This window comes from Equus przewalskii, chromosome 26, assembly GCF_037783145.1.
Source record: "Equus przewalskii isolate Varuska chromosome 26, EquPr2, whole genome shotgun sequence".
Classification (NCBI taxonomy): Eukaryota; Metazoa; Chordata; class Mammalia; order Perissodactyla; family Equidae; genus Equus; species Equus przewalskii.
In genome coordinates, this window is record NC_091856.1 from 33,394,127 (window position 1) to 33,415,026 (window position 20,900).

General features: G+C 44.1%; 1 protein-coding gene across 3 annotated transcripts in view; it reads left to right on the forward strand.

Annotated features, from left to right (window-relative positions):
• The window catches only part of ABL1 (ABL proto-oncogene 1, non-receptor tyrosine kinase), a 139,234-nt gene that overhangs the window by 86,507 nt on the left and 31,827 nt on the right, over nucleotides 1–20,900 (forward strand). The window contains exon 1 of one of the 3 annotated variants that reach the window (XM_070595240.1): nucleotides 7,478–7,691. The exons of 1 other annotated variant lie outside the window; for it this stretch is intronic. In XM_070595240.1, the coding sequence (XP_070451341.1) occupies nucleotides 7,613–7,691 (79 nt within the window). In that variant the 5' untranslated portion in view covers nucleotides 7,478–7,612. Of the gene's footprint in view, nucleotides 1–7,477; nucleotides 7,692–11,057; nucleotides 11,161–20,900 lie in introns of those variants that run through there. One more of the 3 variants, XM_070595241.1, reaches the window with a different exon arrangement.

Below are 20,900 nucleotides of genomic sequence, written 5' to 3' on the forward strand. Positions count from 1 at the left end.
GGCCTTAGTACCACAGAAAGCAGGGCATGGTGAGGCCATCACCTCAAAGCAACGGGATGGGTTGAAAGTCTGTGAAAGGAGTTTAAATTCTTCACATCCTTCCCCAACCCTGTACAGCCAGATGACCACCTCTCCTTCCTGCCTACATGAGACTAGGTATTATATTGAGCACTTGCCCTCTAAAGGCTCTGGACTCAGGGGCATTCCCCCAGCAGGGTGCAGCTAAGCCCCTGGGCTGAAAACAGTGGAGTGGGCAAGAGCAGATTTTTTTTTTTGTCTGCATACTAAACAGTGAGTTTCTCAGCCCCTTTCCAATACCTGCTAGCCAGGGCCCTAACAGAAGGAGATGGAAAGATTCTTTTCTGGGGAAAAAACCAAAATTGAATGGCCCTACAGAAAAGTCCATTTGGGGATTGTCTTGATGGAAAAGCAAGCTCACCACCTCCTTTCACTGAAGGCTACTGGTTGCCATGCCCCTTCCATGCACAGTTTTTAGTTCTTCCCTCATCTGTGGCAATAGACAGCCAGACCTCTCCTAGCATTGGAGAAAAGTCTCTAACACGGTAGATAAAGGGTAAAACAGACAGAAAAAAGGGACTTGCTGCAAATAAAGATAAGGCCAGAAATAGAAAGAAGAGTTCAGGAGGACTATTCTTTGCTGTCCTCAGAGAGATATTGTAAACATCTAACAAAAGTGTTATTAAAAGCAATAACAATTAGAATAAGAATGAGCTTCTTTAATATTGAAAACATTATAGCCAAAATTTAAAATTCAGCACAAGACTTGGAAAACAGTCTATCTCAGAAAGCAAAATATAAAGGCAAAGACATGGACAATAAGAGAGAACAGATAAGGAGTGGGCCTCATGGCGTAGTGGTTAAGTTTGTGTGCTCTGCTTTGGTGGCCCAGGGTTTGTAGGTTTGGATCCTGGGTGTGGACCTACACACCACTCATCAAGCCATGCTGTGGCAGCATCCTACATACAAAATAGAGGAAGACTGGCACAGATGCTAGCTCAGCAACAATCTTCCTCAAGCAAAAAGAGGAAGATTGGCAACAGATGTTAGCTCAGGCCAGTCTTCCTCACCAAAAAAAAATAAAGAGAGAGAAAACAGATAAGAAAATTAGAAGCTCAATCCCAGGGCTACAGTGTCTGTCTGGTAGGAATGCCAGAAGGAGAGAAGTGAAAGAAAATGGAGGTGAATTTAGGAGACAGTAAGTATCAGGAAAAATTTCAGAGCTTCGTGAAGGGAGTGTTTTCTAGAGCTAAATGACAAATCTTTGAATTGGATCGGCTCCCTGAGTGCCCAGCATAATAGATGAAAAAAGACTCACTCCAAGCCATACCACTGAAATTTCAGAACACCAAGAAGAGAAAAGCAGGCCATGTATAAAGGATCAGCAAGCAGAGTGGGATTGCATTTCTAAACTACGACCAGAAGATAGTGGAGAAATGCCTTCAAAATTAAGTTGGGAAAATTACTTCCCATCTAGACTTCTTTACCCAGCCAAACTGTCAGAGTAGAAGAGACGAAAGGCATTTTTTAGACATGCACCTTCTTTTTTCCCAGGAAGCTACTGGACAATGAATTCTAAGCAAAATGAGGATGTAACTCAATAAATAGAATTGAGAATATTTTAAGTATCTTAGAACTTGGAAAAAATGCTACTCGGTGTTAGACAGATCTTTGAAATATTTGGGGGGAAAATAGTAATAGGTGTATAGAGACAAATCAAATGAAAAAAATCAAGGCAATTAATATCTCCAGGATAAACAAAGTAATATAATAAAGGAAACATTCATAGTATATTATTGGCGGATCAGTGAATAATATTTACGTTGTCATATCATATAAACACTGACTATTGATTTAACCAAAAATTGTGATTTTTAATGTTTTGGGAGGTTGAGGATGGTGATGGTATATAATACTACTATAATAAGGTAATATATAATGTGGAAAGCTGATGAATCCAGACACAATGTGAGGACATTATTTAGAAAACTGAAGGAGGCTGCCTCTGGGGAAACAACAGACTAGGAGCTGGATTCAGCAGACTGCTGTTTTTATTATGACTTTTAGTACTATTTGATTTTTAACCATATGTGTATATTACTTTGATAAAAAATGCTAATAAAAAATAAAATAGGCATACCAATAATATTAGTTTCCTCCTGGAGAAAAATTATTGTTTAATAGTTATATTTGACTTAATTATAAAAATATAGTAGAGTCTTACTATGATGAGATTTTCTAGAAAGTGGACTTAGTCTAAAGCAGTTCAGATTTAGCCTGTAGGTGAGAACTGCAGCCTTGAAAATACCGAGGGGACTAAGAAAACAATCAGCACTACCCGGAAGACAGTCACATGTGCGCCTGCGCATCCAGTCCTGGGCCTGAAATAGGCCCCCAGTGAAGATGTGGATGTGGAGTTTGTGTTCTACCACAAAGCTGTGGTTGCAGAACCTTGGCTGCAGGATGAAAGGTAGGACTGTCTCTGACATTTTGATCTTAGTTGCTACTCCTACCCTGTTGCTAGTGTTTCTTTCCCTTAATAAAATAAATTGATTTCCTTGTCCCTTGGAAAGCCTCCAGACTACTTTCACTCCCTCAACCTGTGCTTTCTGGAATCATTTTCACATATCACATTTGTTAATTTTAGCTCTTGACTTAGTTCCAGTAAGACTAGGCAGGAACACAGACCATCACCTGATCTAGGAATAGTAGTCCTCTTTTGGAAATAACAATAGCTACTGTTTATCGAGCACCTTCCCTGCGTTACTTCTAATCTTCATAACCCTGTGAGGTAGCTTCTTATGACCACCCCTCAATTTTACAGATGAGAATATTGAGGCTCTGAAAGGGGAAGTAGCTTGCTCAGGCCACCATAGTGAATGGCAAATCTGAGGTTCAGAGCTGGGCTGTATGATGTCATAGCTCATTCAGCCTCCACTGCATTGCCTCTCCCTCTAGCCTGGTTTGCCCAGTCCAGGGTCACCACGCCTTTGTGACACTTGACCAATAAGTAGTACTGTCTCACTGAAAACTTAAGAGACTTAAAGAGATGCATGTGTGTTCTTATGCAGTGGCAAAAATGAGTACGATTGCTGTGATCTTCTAAGTTGTATTCTTCTTCAGTTGGACACACACTGGACCCGCAGAGCTAGAGAACCCGCAGGCTCTCCCTGGGCAGTCTTTGCAGAGTCAGAGGAAGTGGGCTTTGTTAGCATGTGCATATGAAATAGCACGCGCATACCTCAAGATCTTTGCTCTTCCCCCCTTAAAGTTATTGGCTGGGCTGGTCAGTGAGTTCTGGGATCATCTGGTCCTGGAGGGCCCAAACCAGGCCCCATGGCAGAGTCACCTGTCTCCTTCCTCCCTCACTCCCGTCCTGCTGCTGCCAGGTGGAGCTTCTGCATCCTGCATCCTTTGTCCTGTGTCCTGCCTCCTTCCCTTGACCCACTTCTGTGGTGGGCCCCTGCTTTCCCCCACTTTTTGAATAAGATTAAACTCTAAACTTTACAAAAATTCAGGCTTTATCCTAAAATCTTCAGAGAAGAGTCCTCTTTTGATAACTTGTTCTAGGGTTGTGATACGTTTCTTAAATTCAAAAATTGCTTTCAAATGAATAAATTTGCAAAGTATCTATTCCCGTTTGTCCTAGTCCCAGTGAAAATAAGAAGCAACTCTTGCCTCTTCCAAATTGGTGGGTTTCAAACTGAAGTTTGCACACAGATCATCTGGGGAACTTGTTAAGATACAGCCCATTCCACATATTCTGCTTCTGCAGGTCTAGAATGGAGACCAAGAGTCTGCAGTATAAGCAAGCACTGCAGGCAATTCAAAATAGGTTGTCCATGGACCATGCTTTTAGAAACACAGCTCAAATCACAGACTTTAAACTAATTAAGGACCTTTCTTCTTTTATTCTTAACATATTTTAAAATATTCTTAAAGTTCTTATTCCCTGAATGATTTTATTTTAAGACATATTTTTCCAACAGTTAATGATTTTTATTTCATCCTCTGGCTTTGCTCATATTATCCACCTTTCACTTAAACTGCAAATTCTGTGCTGTTTTGGAAGGTTCGAGGACTGCGGACCTTACTGCTTCCCAGCTGTGTGAACTTGGACAGAGTACTTCCCTCTCTTTCTCCCTTCTCCCCCGCTGTTTCCTTACCTGTGAAATGGAATTAAACTTCCCAAGATTCATAGGATTGTTTTGAGGCTTGTGCTGGGCACATATTAGGCTCACATTAAAAGTCTTTTTCATTCCTTTGTCTCTTTTTTCTTTCTTTCGTTTAAAGTTAATGCCTTTGAGGTTTAAGATTGCTTAGAGGGAATCCTTCTTGGGCCTTTCATTCTGGTAAGAAGATTGAAGCTTTCCTTTATTTGCTTGTAACAATGCTTTTTGTATTTTACAAGTGAGTTTTGAAAGCATCAAAAGCTGGATCTGGAAAGAACAGTCTGGGTTTGATATGATTGTGTACAGTTTGATGATATTTTCAATATTCATTGCTGCTATCAGAGTGTTTGCCAGACCTGTTGATGCATGGTTTTATAACTACAATTTAAAACATTTGGACACAGTTTATAAGCCTTACTCACCTAAAGAGTATTTAAGAGGATAGGGGCTGGCCCGGTGGCGCAGCTGTTAAGTGTGCACGGTCTGCTTCGGGAGCCCGGGGTTCTCCGGTTCGGATCCCAGGTGCGGACATGGCATCACTTGGCAAAAGCCATGCTGTGGTAGGCGTCCCACATATAAAGTAGAGGAAGATGGGCACGGATGTTAGCTCAGGGCCAGTCTTCCTCAGCAAAAAGAGGAGGATTGGCAGCAGTTAGCTCAGGGCTAATCTTCCTAAAAAAAAATAAATAAATAACAGGATAAGATCATTTTAGACCCAAGAGCAGAATATTTGTAATAGTGATTATTTTTTTAAAAATAGGGGCTGGCCCTGTGGCCAGGTGGTGAAGTTCGCGCGCTCCGCTGCAGGCCGCCCAGTGTTTCATTGGTTTGAATCCTGGGTGCGCACATGGCACTGCTCATCAAACCACGCTGAGGCAGCATCCCACATCCCACAACTAGAAGGACCCACAATGAAGAATATACAACTATGTGCCGGGGGGCTTTGGGGAGAAAAAGGAAAAAAAATAAAATCTTTAAAAATAAATTTATGTTTCAATATAAAGTACTTCACATGCAAACAAGTGTCTGGGCCTATAATAACTGATAGTATTCAAGGATATGGTTAGAATTGCAAAAATGCCTACTAATGTATAATTCTTGGCATTAAGCGGCCAGTTTGAATATAGCTCTTTAAATCTGAAATTCTATATAATGACAGACTTTATTATAGTCTAGTCCAAAGCCCTTGAACTTTCCAAAATGGTACCAAAACATACAGTGTATTTTTCAGCTTGTTTGTACTGGTGGTACCCTTTTGAATTTTATTATTGGCTTTACACTTGGAGGTTGAAAGGTTCAAGACAGCACTAAACAAGTCGGCAGTCATTACTTGCAGGCTCTCTAAACTGACATTGACAGTGTCTCCCAGAATCTAGGTAACATCCACAGTCACTGCAGTTGTCACCTGGTGGCCCTGTAGTTCTGGGTGTCCAGGTGATGGGAACTGTGTCCCTCCCTGACAGTGCCTTCTTAGGTGCTCATGAGGCCTGACCTGGTGCTGCAACACTGACCGTGGGTCCACTCAGTTGCACTAGAAACACAGTTTGTACATTGATTAGAATTTGGCAGGACACTTCTAAAAAGTTAATGACGCCCTGGCTGAGAACCCCTGTGATACACACTAGTCGCATCCAGTCCAATCTTGAATTTTTATGTGCTATTTTTGGCAGACCTAAATGAAGATCTTGTTACTTAGCCGTTCCTGGTGTACTGAAGATACTGAGCTTCTTGTCATTACAGGATAGGCTGGAAAGTGTAACACATGAGTCCAGCTTTGCCTGTGGGGCCGATCCCAGTAGGCAGGAGTCTCTTAACCAAAGGCTTCCTCTGAAACATGTGACAACCTTAGTTCTTTAACCAAAGATATAGATGTCCAAAGCTTTAATCTGCTTGGAATTTATTCTTGGCCAGAGGGGGCTGGGTAATCCACTGGTCAGGAACCTGATCCTGGATCCAGGTATACCTGGGTTGAGTCCAGCCCTGCCTGTTTCCCGCTGTAGGACCTTTGGCAAGGTGCTTGACTTCTCTGAGCTTCAGGTTTTTACGTGAAGAATCGGGATAATAATTCTATTTTCCTCACAGGATTCTTGTGCAAATACAATGCAGTAATGGACAGGCCCTGCTTCCCACAAGAGTCTGGCACACAGGAGGATCTCAATCCATGTCAGCTCTTAGTAATCATGTGCTCCAAGATGTGGACTAGCTCGATGTTTCTCCCTGATGCAGTTTAGTTATGTGACATTATTTATTAAATACTTTCCTTTTCCTATTGTTATGGAAACTTACCTGATTTTTATTAAATTACTTGGTAGGATTGGGTTCCCTATTGTTTCCCACTGATTAGATTTCTGGTTTTGTGCCAAGTAACACATTATTGTGATTATTGTTATTTTATAATACATTATGATATTGTCTATTTTAGTCCTGACCAGAGTTGTAAGAAGGTTTGAGCCCAACATAGCAATGAAATGGGTTTTAAACAACCGTACCCCGTGGCACTCACCTAACAAGGAAAAAAGTTCTCTGTTGAAGAAAATGAGGCAAAGAAGGGATGCCGGCCCTGCCTCTAATGAGTTCTCATTGTGCAGACTAAATTCCTCTTACATAGAATCAGAAATTATGTTTGAATTTGAACTTGCACATCCCTTCTGTTTCCAACGGTCTCCTAGTCTGAATGTATGATTTGTGAAATGTGTTCCATACTTGGGTAGTTGTCATGTGGGTTCGGCTCTCTGATTATTCATTCCTTAGACACCCGTTGAGTTAGCCTTAATCACAGTAAACTCACTGAATATAAATGAGATCAGTATTGGTAATTCCAGAGGAATTTGCGTTATTCACCAACACTCTCGGGACATAGGGTTTGCCAGGGCACGGCGTACGGTGGAAGTCGGCCTTAAGCGGTGCAGCTTGGGGGCATCTCATGCCACAGAGATGCACAAGGTTTCTAAAGTGGTGCGGAGCGGGCCTGCGCTCTGCGACATCCGGAGTAGCCGGTATCTTTCTTGGGGTTTTAGGACTGCGCTTCCCAATGTCGAGAAGCACCAAATGCCGCGCTGAAAATCAGTCCCCCTGCTGACCAAGAAATTGGCCCCAGCTTGGTTGTGGCCCGCGGTAACGGTCTAGGCCGGGCCTTGGGAACGCCGGGAGCCTGCGGGTCCCGGCGCGGCGCCGAGGGGGTTAAGGCGGCCGAGCGGCGGGGGCGGGCCTCGCGGGCCGGGCTCGGGGCCCTTTGTTAACGGGCGCGTCCGAGCGGAGACGGAGACGCGGCCGCGGCCGTGGGCGGGCGCGGGGCGGCGGCGAGGCGGCATGGCGGGGCCGCGGGGGCCCGCGGGGGCGCGCGGGGCCAGCGGGCAGAGCCGGGCCTGAGCGGGGCGGCGGAGCGAGCCGGGGAGCCCGCCCCACGCCGCCGGCGCGCGAAGATGTTGGAGATCTGCTTGAAGTTGGTGGGCTGCAAATCCAAGAAGGGGCTCTCCTCGTCCTCCAGCTGCTACCTGGAAGGTGAGCGCCGCGCCGCCGCCGGCGGGGGTCGAGGTGGCCGCGGGGGCACCGGCCGGGCCTTCCTAGGCCTCGCCCGCGCGGGCGCTCCCTCTCCCTCCCTCTCTGTCTCTCTCCCTCTCGTTCTCCCTCTCCCCACCCCCCCTCCTTCTTTCTCTCGACCGCCCCTGGGCGCTGCCCCTAGCAAGGAGGATGCGGGGCTCCGGCCCCGCTCGCTAACCCCGGGAGAGCCCACGTCGCGGGGCCCCAGCTGCGGGGCTCTACCCGAGAAAGTTTGAGAAAGCGAACTCTGCAGGCCTGAATGGCCTTGTGAGCCCACATTGTGGGATTTCCACCGTTAATTGGGAATTATGTGTCAAAAAGGTCTGCCCGTGTGTTTGTGAAACATATGATTTTCATTAAGTATCGTGTACAAAGGGAACACAGCTCTACCATTTATGGATACAGAATTTCAAGTGATCTTTCCACTCCCCCCACCCCCACCCCAGTCTTATCTACAGACCACGAAGAGGTCTTAGGAATTTTCTCTCTTTGGGGAGGAGAAAAGAGAAATTACACCAGATTTTAAGAAGGCGTTTTGAATGAGTTGGGAGTCCTTGGGGAGGGGGACCTCGTGTTAGGTTCCCTCCTGAAGCCTCAGGGCCAGCAGCATTTCACCTCACCTTCTTTCCCTTCCACTCTCCTTTTCTTCTCGAATCCGTTTATTTATTTGTTTGTTTCTTTCTTTCCTGTTACTTGTCTTTCACTTCTTGGTAAGGTGACAAGTGAAAAAAGCCAATTGAGGATGATGAGCAGTCGTCATTTTGTAACCTCAAGGTGGACCTAAAATTGATCTGATTGAGGGCCTGACTGGTTGTCCCAGACTCTTGCTTTCAGCAGAAGGGCTAATAGTGCTTCAGAGACGTAATCCTGCTTGTGTTTCTCTGTCATTTTCTTTTTAAGACTCAAAGTAGGAATAGAAAGATAAAGCTCATCTTAGAACAAGTAGGATTTCGCCTCTAGTGCCGTGAAGTTGTAATGTTTTTCAAGTGAAGAACAGATAAATGGAGGCCTCATTAATTGTCTAACCTGTTTTTCTTTTCTTTCCAACTTTTTGACTTGAGGGTCTGCCTGGCGTCACATGTGCAGCCCAGACCATAAAGACCAATGGGTGTTGTAGGTGAGACCTGTTCGCCCTTCTCGCCCAAGATGTGCACGTCGGTCCCCTTCCCTCTCTGGGGTTTCAGGCCTTGGAGGAGGCTCATCCAGATGGAGTGAGCTCACAAAATCTAGCTTTTAGGGGGAGGAGACGGTTTATTTGTCTCTACAAGTTGGCATTTGAGCAGCCAAAATCATCTTCAGTTAATATGTCGCTTCTTTTCCAAGTTGCTCAGAATTCTGAACACACTCTCATTTCCATCTGTAATGAGTTAGTGTTAGGCATTATCATCTCCGCTGCGCAGATGCACGCCGAGGGCGGGGGAGATGAATGGACTTTTGTAACAGTGGAGCTGGAGGAAAGTTCAGGCCACAGTGAAGCTCTGACTTTGTTTTGTTTTCCTGAGGGTAAATGAGAGATTTAGTATGTACCTGGCTGGTTTAATTATTGTTTTTGAGGAAAAAAATCTAATATAAAGTGTCTTATTCCAGTCCACCAGACTGCTTTGGGTCAAGGCTTCATCTAGGAAGGTATCAGTCTAGGAATTTTCTTGGTATTGAGTGTTCCTTATTTCATTGTTTTTTTAATTGGAGATAGTAAATGGAATTATTGTTTTGTAGTTGAGAGAATTTAACAAACCTCAGTAATGGTTTCTTAAATACTGGACGTGCTGTTAGTCTCTTGGGAAACACAGTTGCCAACATCTGGATAAGTAATCCAGCCTTTCCATTTTTACTGACGTCTAAATCAGTCAGTCGGTGTTTACTGACACCACTTGGGGCCCCGGCATCCCAGGTCAGGAGGAACATTGAGTATGGTTGAGTTTTCCATTCTGTCCAAGAAGACTCGGCCATGAATGCCACTTGATCATGCATCTACTTGCTCCTTGGGCCTAGCTGTCAAAGCAACAATTATTAAATGCTTACTGTGTGCCAGGCACTGTTTCAGGATTCTGTATGATTTAATTTGCACATTTCTCATGATGGCTCTGTGATTATTTCCATTTTATAGATGAGGAAACTGACGCACCAAAAGGTTAGGAAACTTGTCTAAGGTCGCAGAGCTAGCAAGTGGTGGTGCTGGGATTCGAATCCATGCTGTCTGGCTCCGAAGAGCCCAGTTTTGGCCACTCCATGCTTTAGCGACTGTCACTGTTGATGTCCTTTGGAACTCTCTGTGGATGTTAAAATGGAGTCTTCAGAAACACTCTGACTAATGTCTGAAATAGGATAGTCTGTCTTTCTCTTCTAGAAACCTAATAGTTGTAAAAAAGATGACCTTTAGCAGTAGAATTAAACTTTTTAAGTGTATATTTTACAATAGCTGTACGTGGTAAAGGATTCTAAAGGGTATTTGCTGAAAGTTGTGTCTCCTCTCCTGTTTCCCTACGCCAGAAGTAATCACTCCGGAGCTTCTTGTGTACCTTCTAGAAGTATTTTATGCATACATAAGCACTTAGAGCGTTTGAATTTTGTGCTCCACCTTTGTGGAAATGCATGTTTGCAGCAGTATCTATTCACTGTGGCCACATTTACCTTGCAATCTTTGGTGTGCTTCAAACGCGGAATTTTCTGATTTATTTCTCCCCCTAGAGACGTGAAAGGAAGCAAACGTGAACAGTAGCCATTTGAATTCAGTGTTTTCCAGTTTATCTTGTTTGTTCATGTGTTTGTATTCACATACATTGTACGTGAATATTGCACATGCACATGTTCTTTAGTTTGGAATCAAAAACTAATGACTGTGAAGTGAACTCCTCTCGAACTTTCAAAATTTATTTTAAGGACCCGCTTTTAAACGCTTCTTTCTAGCAGTTAACTTTCTGGCAAATGCTTTATGTGGTGCCAGCCACGCAGATACACTTTTAGAACTTCTGCTTCAGAGAAGCTTATGCTGTCATTCTAAATACTCTGTCCTGAGGTCATCAAATACTTCCCTTGTTTAGTAACAAAGAAAATCTGAGGCTCTTTCTGTAACCTAATATAAAGCCAGTGAGTCCTTTTCATTTGAGGTTGCGTTAAAATGTTGAGCATTTCTGACGTGACGGGCCTTGGCACTAAGTGCTTCGTAGACGTCCTCACTTAGTTCTCAGACCAGCGCCGTGAGGTTTGGAGAGGAGAGGAGGAAGGAGGACCTCAGTTCACTTTGGTTGGAAATACTTTTGAGTTTGGGGTGGAAGAGCCCAGTTTTTGTCTGAACTCTCTCTGCTTCTCTGTTTCCTTACCTCTCAGATAAAGAGAACAAACATCCTCTGTCCAGCCCACCTTAGAGGATCATTTTGAGGAGCTGTGAGATGGTTCAAGTGAAAGTTCTGAAACCAGCAACGTGTTCAACGTGTGTATTTGTACTGACGTGCAGTTCCTTTGACATGTCCTTAAGTCCAGACAGTTTTGGGGCTAGGGTATTGCTAAGGTTCCATTCTCATGTGAGGCATGCAGCTCCAGAGCCAGCCAGCCTGGACACGGATGCCAGGCGTGCTCCCCGGTGACCCTAGGCATGTTGCTCTCTGAGCCTCGGTGCTCTCATTTCTATAATAAGGCTCATAGTAGTCCCTATCTCACTGAGTTGGGAGAGTCACATGAGAGATTTCATTTAAATTATTTAGCACAGAGCAAGATGTTAGCATCTGTTAGCTGTTGTTATTTTAAACAAACATTTAGCAGTCTAAAATGTTGGCGTTGCCACTTTGTCTAATGGCTGAAGTGATGATAGAATTGAGCTGAACCCACCCAAAAGTTTTTCTTATTGTTAACAAAAGTGTTTCTAAGTTTGCTTCAATGCATTTAATTAATACTTCCTGTCCTTGGTTTTAAGGAAAAGTATCTTCCCTTTCTCTGACCCTCTCTGATTCCCAGGGTGAATATTTTAATTGTGGAAGAAAAGATCCCATTGGTTCATGGTTGGCATCTTATTTCTTCTCTCCAGAGGCAGTATTTCCACAGCTCTAAACATCTAAAAACTGAAAATCTCATACTCCTTATTACCTTGTTGTAAAATTGAGTCATAATTTTGCCAGTGTAATCACTGATCTGAAATAGAAACAGGAAAAATTATCTATGGGTAGGTTTTTTTTTGAGGAAGATTAGCCCTGAGTTAACTACTGCCAATCCTCCTCTTTTTCTGAGGAAGACTGGCCCTGAGCTAACATCTGTGCCCATCTTCCTCCACTTTGTATGTGGAACGTCTACCACAGCCTGGCTTTTGCCAAGCGGTGCCATGTCTGCACCCGGGATCCAAACCGGTGAACCCCGAGCTGCCGAGAAGCAGACTGTACGAACTTAACTGCTGTGCCACCAGGCCGGCCCCTGTGGATAGGTTTTTAAAATATATAACAACATTGTACAACATGATGACTATAGTTAGTACTGTATTGTATATTTAAAAGTTGTTAAGAGAGTAGATCTTAAAAGTCCTCATCATAAGGAAGAAAAATTTTTAATTACGTGTGGTGATGGATGTTAACTAAACTAATTATGGGAATCTTTTCTTAATATATACGTATATCAAATCATGTTGTATACTTTAAACTTATACAATGTTATATGTCAATTATATCTCAATAAAACTGGAAAAAATATGAAAGAACTAAAGATCAAATGGGACATTGGAAGAATTTAACTTTTCCTCTGTAATGGTGGATCATAATCATAATTAAGCAAAGAAAAATAATTTATAAAATAAATTCTTAGGTTAATGTTTTTTTTTTTTTTTTTTTTTTTACTTCTTTTACTTACTTTTTTTTAATGGAAAATTTTAAACCTATAATGGAAGCACACAGCATAATGAACTCCCTTGTACTCATCACCCAGCTTTAACAATTATCAGCTTATGGTCAAGTTGATAGGTTTTCAAGGTTTTCTTGCCTAGTGAAGTTATAGTTTCTAAAGCCATTTGGAAGAATAGCTTGCTAGTTAGCGACTTTTAAGAGTCTAACTTTGTCCTCAGATAATGAGAGTTGTTATTTTCTGAAGTTGGTTTTCAAATCTTTCTTTCTTAACCCATGCCGTAGATACTTTCTTATACTGTCTATGTCAGTTGATGGTGATAAGGAAGACAGACAGACAGGTGAGGGAGACAGAGAAGCATTTGGGAATTAGAGAGGAGGAAGGAGGAATGGAAGACAGACGCTGGAAGGCAAAGACAAAAAGACAGGTTGAAACAGAAAGGGAAACAAAGGAGAGAGGGAAGGAAGACAGTGAGGGGACAGGGACAGAAGGGGGATGGCCGGAGGGGTGGGGGAGAAAGAAAAAAAGCAAGATTGTGAGAGAGAGAAGTGCCAGAGACAGTGATGGACTGTCTGGGTGGCTGATGGATAGAGAACTGGAGGGGAGGCAGCTGAGGCACCTCGCTCGGCTTCCACGTCCTCCCCTCTCGTGCTGGAGTCCACCTGATAGGGTCGTGGGGGTTTAGTGCAGATGGAGTGCTTGGTGCAGAGCTGGCACTCAGAAGGGATCAATAACCATTAGCTGTCATTCTCTCCCATTCAGTTGCGTAAACTTTAACCTCATTACTCTTAAATTCTCTTTAGAGACCTAATTCTTTTTTTTTTTTAAGATTTTATTTTTCCTTTTTCTCCCCAAAGCCCCCCAGTACATAGTTGTGTATTTTTAGTTGTGGGTCCTTCTAGTTGTGGCATGTGGGACGCCACCTCAGCATGGCCTGATGAGCGGTGCTGTGTCCATGCCCAGGATCCGAACCGGCGAAACCCTGGGCCACCAAAGCAGATCTCACGAACTTAACGACTCGGCCACGGGGCTGGCCCCTAGAGACCTAATTCTTATCAATCTTACCAGTCCTCAAATTTAGCCAATAGTGTTGTACATTGAATACCTTAAAATTGAATTTAAAGGCTGGCCATAAATAGAATTAGCCACTGCTTTTTGGAGTCAAAATACCTTTTTTTGGTCACGTTCAATTACTCAGATTAGCAATAGAAATAATACTGGCTAACAAGACATTCTGGGGAGATGGCCTGCCGTTGGGGAGCCCCTTTACTTCAGTGACTCAGCTCTAAACGGACCCAGGAGTCCTTGATGACACTTTCCCAGAGAACAGGAAATCTGAAACGAGTGCTTTCAAATCATCCCAGGCCTGGCGGCAGAGGGGGAGGCTTTTGGCCTACTGCAAAGGGCCTGTGACAGGATGCAAATGAGGCTTTATGGTTAGCAGGCTCACTGCGGGCAGTTTGAGTCAGGGCCAGTGCAGGGGTTCGTGGAACAGACAAAACGTGTGTGGAGGCCTCAGGGCTCTAACCAGGGGGCGGTCTGCCTGTTAGGAGACTGTAACAAAGCCTATTTCCTTTGAAAGCACAGAGAAATGGACTTTTATGTTACACCTTCTTTTAGGATCTTGGTCATGGTTTACAATCCATTAAAAAAATTATTGCATTTCCTAGATTTTTATAAAAGTTTTCCTGGTCAGGTTACATTTGCTTTTCATATTTACTGTCTGTCATTTCTATTATTGCAGGTTAACAGATAATCAAGGTGCAGGCTTCAGCCATGACTTAATATTTTACCTTGTTGCCAAAGACCGAGAGGTGCAGGGTGTTCTACATATGAGTTCTTTCTTTTTTTTTTGAGGAAGATTAGCCCTGAGCTAACATCTGCTGCCAATCTTCCTCTTTTTGCTGAAGAAGACTAGCCCTGAGCTAACATCCGTGCCCATCTTCTTCTACTTTACATGTGGGACGCCTACCACAGCATGGCTTGATGAGCAGTGCTGTGTCCGCACCGGGATCCGGACCGGCAAACCCCAGGCCGCCGAAGCGGAACATGCACACTTAACCGCTGTGCCACCGGGCTGGCCCTACATACAAGTTCATTTTAATACACAGGAGCCGGTACTGTATGTCCTGCACAGCGCTATGCAGGAGTCTGCATTGCTGAAGATTCTATGATAAGAACGCGTGGTCTCTGCCCCAAAGGAGTGTACCATATTGTGGTGACAACAGTAAGTGAAGGAGTAATTGCCCTGTAGTGCCGTGCCCTAGTGCCAGATCCTACACCTGACGTTCCTGCAAAAATTCTGTCATGGGGGCCGGCCCAGTGGTGCAGCGGTTAAGTGCGCGTGTTCTGCTTTGGCGGCCCGGGGTTCACTGGTTCGGATCCCGGGTGCAGACATGGCACTACTTGGCAAAAGCCAGGCTGTGGTAGGCGTCCCACATATAAAGTAGAGGAAGATGGGCACAGATGTTAGCTCAGGGCCAGTCTTCCTCAGCAAAAAGAGGAGGATTGGCAGTAGTTAGCTCAGGGCTAATCTTCCTCAAAAAAAAAAAATTCTGTGCATGTAGGGTGAGCCCTCCTGACAGCCCAACTAGATGGATACCATTGTTGCCCTATTGTGTAGTTGAGAAACTGAGGCTCAGAAATTAGTATCTTTAAGACATGGTGGGCTGAGATTTGAACAAAGTTGTCCACCCTGGAGTCCAGGGTTAATGCACTGCAAGGGACATGTGAACAGATTCCTTACTGTGTGTTGCAGGGCGGTAATGGAAACAGACACCAGGTACCCAAGTGAGGGGAAGGGGAAGTAATCAATTGGGGGCAAGGCGGTAGGGAGGAGGAAGGACCAGCCAGAGGCTGACTATAGGTAGTGAGGTCAGGAGGATGAGCAGTAAGTAGGCTGGGAAGGCATTCCACGGAGAGTGTATGGCACTTGTCAAGTGCACACAGGTGAGGCAGCAGTGGGGTTTTGTGTGGGGGAAACTGCAATGCATTTGGGGAGTCTGGAATGAAAAGTAGGGGTCGTGGGAGAAGATGATCCCAGGCCAGACCCTGCAGGGCCTCCTCATGTGCCCTCTTGGGGAACTTGGACTTTTCCTATGGTCGTGGTAATAATAACAACCCAACCAGTTTTTGAGGGCCTGTTACATGCTAGGAGCAGTGTCCCCCACGTTATCTGCAAACTGCCAGCTACTCTGCAAGGCCCATGATAACTCTCTTCCTTACGGTGCTACAGAAGACACTTGCTAGTAAATGGGGACTGCGCATCGACAGGCAGGGCTGCCTCCCCAGCCTTCTCTCTTGCTCCTCTGCCAGCAGCCATCTCCATGGGACTTTAACAGGAGAGTGACTTGGTCGGGTTTGCATTTTAGAAAGACCCCTCTGGTGGCAGTGTGGAGGTGGAAGGGAGGGGGCAGGGTCAGAGAGGGAAACCAGTCAAGGGTGTGGTGAGTCATGGAAAGGACAGGACTGACCAGAGACATGTGGGAGGACAAGTGGCCCGAATATGGGTGTGAACTTACTGGGCCGAGGGCGGGGGGTCAGTGACAGGTGTTCAGAGTAGTTTGAAAGTGCTGGGGTCCCATTTTATGTGGGTCTTTCTGCTCCATTTCCAGTAACCGTAGACGTCTTTGACAGTGGGTCTCTTAGCAAGTGATATAGCAGCCCTGTGTGTTTTGCTGTTCGGTGGAGGGTGGGGGACGGACCGTGTGGGCAGAGAGGTTCATGTTTGGACTCCCGATGGGGGCAGCGGGGTGGAGAGTTCTCTTTGCTGAGACTGCCTGGCTGAGAACTTTTGAATGCAAAAAGCTTCCAGAAGAAACAGTTAAACTTTGGGCGAATTTAAATAACTTTGTTGTTTAACTTTTTGTTTTTTAAAGGAGATTTCTCTAGAAACCTGTTTAATTTATTGCCTATAATGCTCATAAGTGGGAAGTAATACAGCTGCATTTGTTTAAAAAGAAAATTGCATAATTTGGATTTCTCACTAATTTTTAGCTGCCTCCTTGGCCCCTCTCCCCGTCTGATCGCTGGGCTTCTCCTGACCCTAATCCATAGTGCAGGAGTTGTTGACCTGCAGGGCCCTCGGGGTCTGGGATAGAATTCAGGGCTCCACGTCCTGGGAGGGGAAAAGGTTAAAACTTTATTTCAGTCACCTCTAACTGAAAGTTAGTACTTCATTCTTTTAAGGATGTTGGTAACAAATCACAGTAATATTAGCAGTATTTGTGACTCTGTCACCAATAGAAATCATATATTTTCATATCATTTAACAGAGTGATTATTACTTATACTCATCACTACTTTGAAATGACAGTAGTTACCACTGGATCGTGTTATTTAATGTGTTAATAAAGAAGCATGTATTTAATGCATTAATAAAGAAGCTCTGTATCACAAATTTTTGAAAAGATTGTGAGGACTTTCAGTAAAATTGTTTGTCTTTCAGTCCTCCTTACTTATTTTATGCATTTACAAGCTTCCTTCTGAGGGGGAGGCCCTAGGCATCACCAGAGGGCCTGAGGCTCACGCCGTGAAGGCTCCTCAGTGGCCTTGGTGCGTCAGGCTGCCTCGGATCCCTGTGCTAATGCTGTTTCCCTTGCCGGCATGGTCTTGTTCGGGGGTCTACCTCCTTCTAACCCCAGTGAGCTGACCCCTCACAGCTCCTGGCCCTCAGTGTCTGTGTCCTGATAAATTAATCCACGGGCCGGCACTTGTCTTCTCTTAGACTTCGCTTCAGGCCATGTGAATTTTCATCCACTGTATTTCTCCCACAAGGAGCAGAGGCTGCGGGGTGACTCCTCGCGTCGTTACCACCCTGCTCCCCAGCAGCTGATGCAGTGGTTTGGGGTGCTGGGAAAATTCGGGTCAGTGTGCAGTTAATGCCAGGGCTATATTTAACTAAACTAGCTTTCAAAACAATTTTAACTGCTCCAGGTGAGGGTCTAAATTACAAAATAAAGGACTGTGTAGAGCGTAGATAAAATGACTTTCATCAAGTTCAACTTGTGGGAAATAATACTTTTCCTCTAAGCTCACTTTATAAGAAGTTGTATGAGACTGTTATAAACTGACTTGAGAATAGTCTGAGCATGATCTCATCAGTTGGAACAGAGCATGAAATAAAACACGAAGCCTTCCCTCTTTTCTGAAGGGTCTGTTTTATAGATTTTTAAGTTACAGAAATTCCTTGAACTGGAGGATAATAGTGAAAGACCCACAAAGGAAACAGGAATAAAGCAACAACGGTTTAAATAATTAAATGCGAGCAGAAGTAGGGGGGATGTTTCTCACGTCTGACACGCCCGCCCTGCGCCCTCCCCCACACAGAGCTGTCTCCGCAAGCTGGTGGTGCCGCGTAGCTGTAGCTGGCGCTCGCACTCCAGAGGGAACCGTGACCTTGGGCCCGAGCGCCAACAGGAAGGTGGGGAGCTTCCCAGGGATGTTTTTCCTGGAGGTGAAGTCACCCCTCCCCTCGGGACTGTGAAGTAGCAGGCCGCTGGAGTTCGTGCGCATCTTACCTCTTCCTGCCTGCCAGTGGTGGGCTCAGCAGCAGCAGCAGCCCCTGGAAGTCTAGACCAGATAAGCCATATCGGAGAATCTTTGGTAAACATTTTTGATCAGTGACTCGCAACTTTAAGACAGGATTATTTTTGTATATAATGGTCTTTAAACTGTACTTTAAAGACCCAAGCCATTTTCTTAGAATACTGTCCCAACAAGTTAATCATGCACGGCTCCAGAGAATTCTGTGGCATTGTTCTTAATGAATTTTCAAACAGTTTGATATTCTCATAGGTGAAGCCATAGCTTTTTGGAGGTTTGGAAGCATTTTTAAGGTATCACCGTTATTGGCGCCCAACTGGCTAATTAATGACTTTTCCACAGTTTTGTTGATGGGTGGAAACCTTTTCATTAACAGTATAGTGAAATAACAAAAGGGTTTTAAATGGGATGAGAGGCACTTTTGAAGATACAAATCTTAAATATATTTAAAATATGACTCTTTTCAGAAAGGATGCTACAGAAAATGTTCACTTAAAAAATGGAAGAATAGGGGCCAGCCTGATGGCACAGTGGTTAAGTGTGCACATTCCACTTTGGTGGCCCAGGGTTCGCTGGTTCAGATCCCGGGTGTGGACATGGCACCGCTTAGCATGCCATGCTGTGGTAGGCGTCCCACATAGAACATGGAGGAAGATGGTCACGGATGTTAGCTCAGGGCCAGTCTTCCTCACCAAAAAGAGGAGGATTGGCAGATGTTAGCTCAGGGCTAATCTTCCTTAAAAAAAAAAAAAGAATAGCAGGTGCTAAAATTTCTTTCCCAAGACTTAACAATAGCCAGAAGATCCACAGGAAGAACAGAAGAGGGGAGCTCTTTTGGACGCGTTTTGAATGAAGCCTTTGGGCTTCTTTAGGGGTCTGACTTCCTGACAGTGGGACTGGCAGAAAGTTCATGTATTAAGCAAGGAAGATTTAAGTGCGTTCTGCAACTTTAGCCTTGTAAGCTGTGATCATTTTTAAGGTTGACGAGTATAGTTCACTATGAAATGAAGCGAGGAACTTGGCGTTTGTACGTTGTGAGTCAATTTTGACATCAGCCTGGACTGGGAATTGACTGGAAGGGTTGGTGTTGGACTGTGGCTGTACTTGAGTGTCTCGATCCAGAGGCATGCATGAGCAATACTTCCCTTTGGGCTTCGGCCATTAATTTGTGGAATGGAGCAAGAACTGGAGAGGAAAATTGAGGGACTGCCTTGGATTTCCTGACGTCCTGTTGAATCAAAAGCAGTGGGAGGCCCTTTCCTTCCTGACAAAGGCCTCATCCCCTTGTATGAAATTCCCAGCATCTGTCTCCATGTTGGGGACAGTCCCTCTCTCACCCATGCTTCAAATCGATAGTCATCCCTGGGCAAGAGTCTATGTTCTGCCTATTCCAGGTGTTTTCCAGGCCACTTCCCCTGATTATGTAACTTTGATCAAATCCAGATGCTGCAGAATGTTTGATAGAAGAGGTCAAATGGCATTTGAGAAGAAAAGCGTTTCTGTATTCATGACTTTCGTTTCATTTCCTGTGTGGGCCCGGTCTGCCAGAGTCGTATGCTCATGGCCATGAGGTTGGGACACTAGAGGGAAACGCACAAATACTTTTTCAGGACAACTTGAGGAGATTTTGTCCTCCCCCACTGTACTTTTTCATGTTAGATGATCAATTATCTATGTGTCAGCTGCCTTCTATTTATAACAGTTTTTCTATTTTTGTAATTGTTCTCTGATTGTAGAAATAATCCACTTTCATTGTGAGAAATATGCCAAAATATAGAAAAGAATAAAGAAAATGTAAAATGTCTGTGATCCAAGCACCCCGAGTTAACTGCTGTTGCTGGTACTGTTAGAGCGCCACCCTGAGTTAACTGCCGTTCACGTTTTAGTGTAGTTCTTCTGGACTTTCAGTTTGTAGAAAATTGGAAATTGTTATGAGTATGTTCCCAAGCCATTTACACATTTTTTTTACGAAAGTGTTTTGAATGGCTTTATGACTATATTCTGTCTTATGGATGGACCACAAACTAACTTAGGTTGATAAATATTTTGTACTTTTTCTTTTCTGTGCTGTTATTTAAAAATCAGTATATACAAATCATTGTGTGGATCTCTTAGGATAAATTCCTAGAGGCAGATCAAAGGACATGGAATTTCTAAAACTGTTCATATTTCCAGAGGCAGTCCTAAAAATGGTACACCAATTTCTACACCAACTGCTAGCATTGTATCATAGTGGCCATTTCATTGGGTTCTTACACTGACTGTTAGCCTCAAGACAATGCATCTGCCAATTTGATGAAGAATTTGTATTTCTTTGATTACTAGTGAGGGAATTAACATGCTTTCCATGGTTACTGGTGATTTAAATTTTCTGTGAGTTGCTTATTCATGGTTTTGGTCCATTTTTGCATAGTGGAGGGATTTATCTTTTTCTTTTGACATGCAAGAGTTGTTTTAAGAATCCTTAAGAATCTTTTAGGAACCCTTTGCCTAATAGTTTTACTTAGTATAACGACGATAGAAGCTCTTTTGACTCGCTTCCACGTAACTGACTTGCTAAATTGACCAGCACGCCCCACTTCCTTCGTGAATCTTGCCTCCCCAGCGCCCACAGTATAAGGATGGGACAGCCCTCGGCCGCTGTCTGCTGCCCACTGCTCCTGCCACCTGAGTTTGGGCCACACCAACAGCCACTTTTGTTTCTTTCCAAATGTCTTTATTTCAGATATATTTGTTGTTTTAATCACTAGGATTTCACTGGTTTCATATTAACCAAGTATGAAAAGATAATTATTTCTGTGAAAA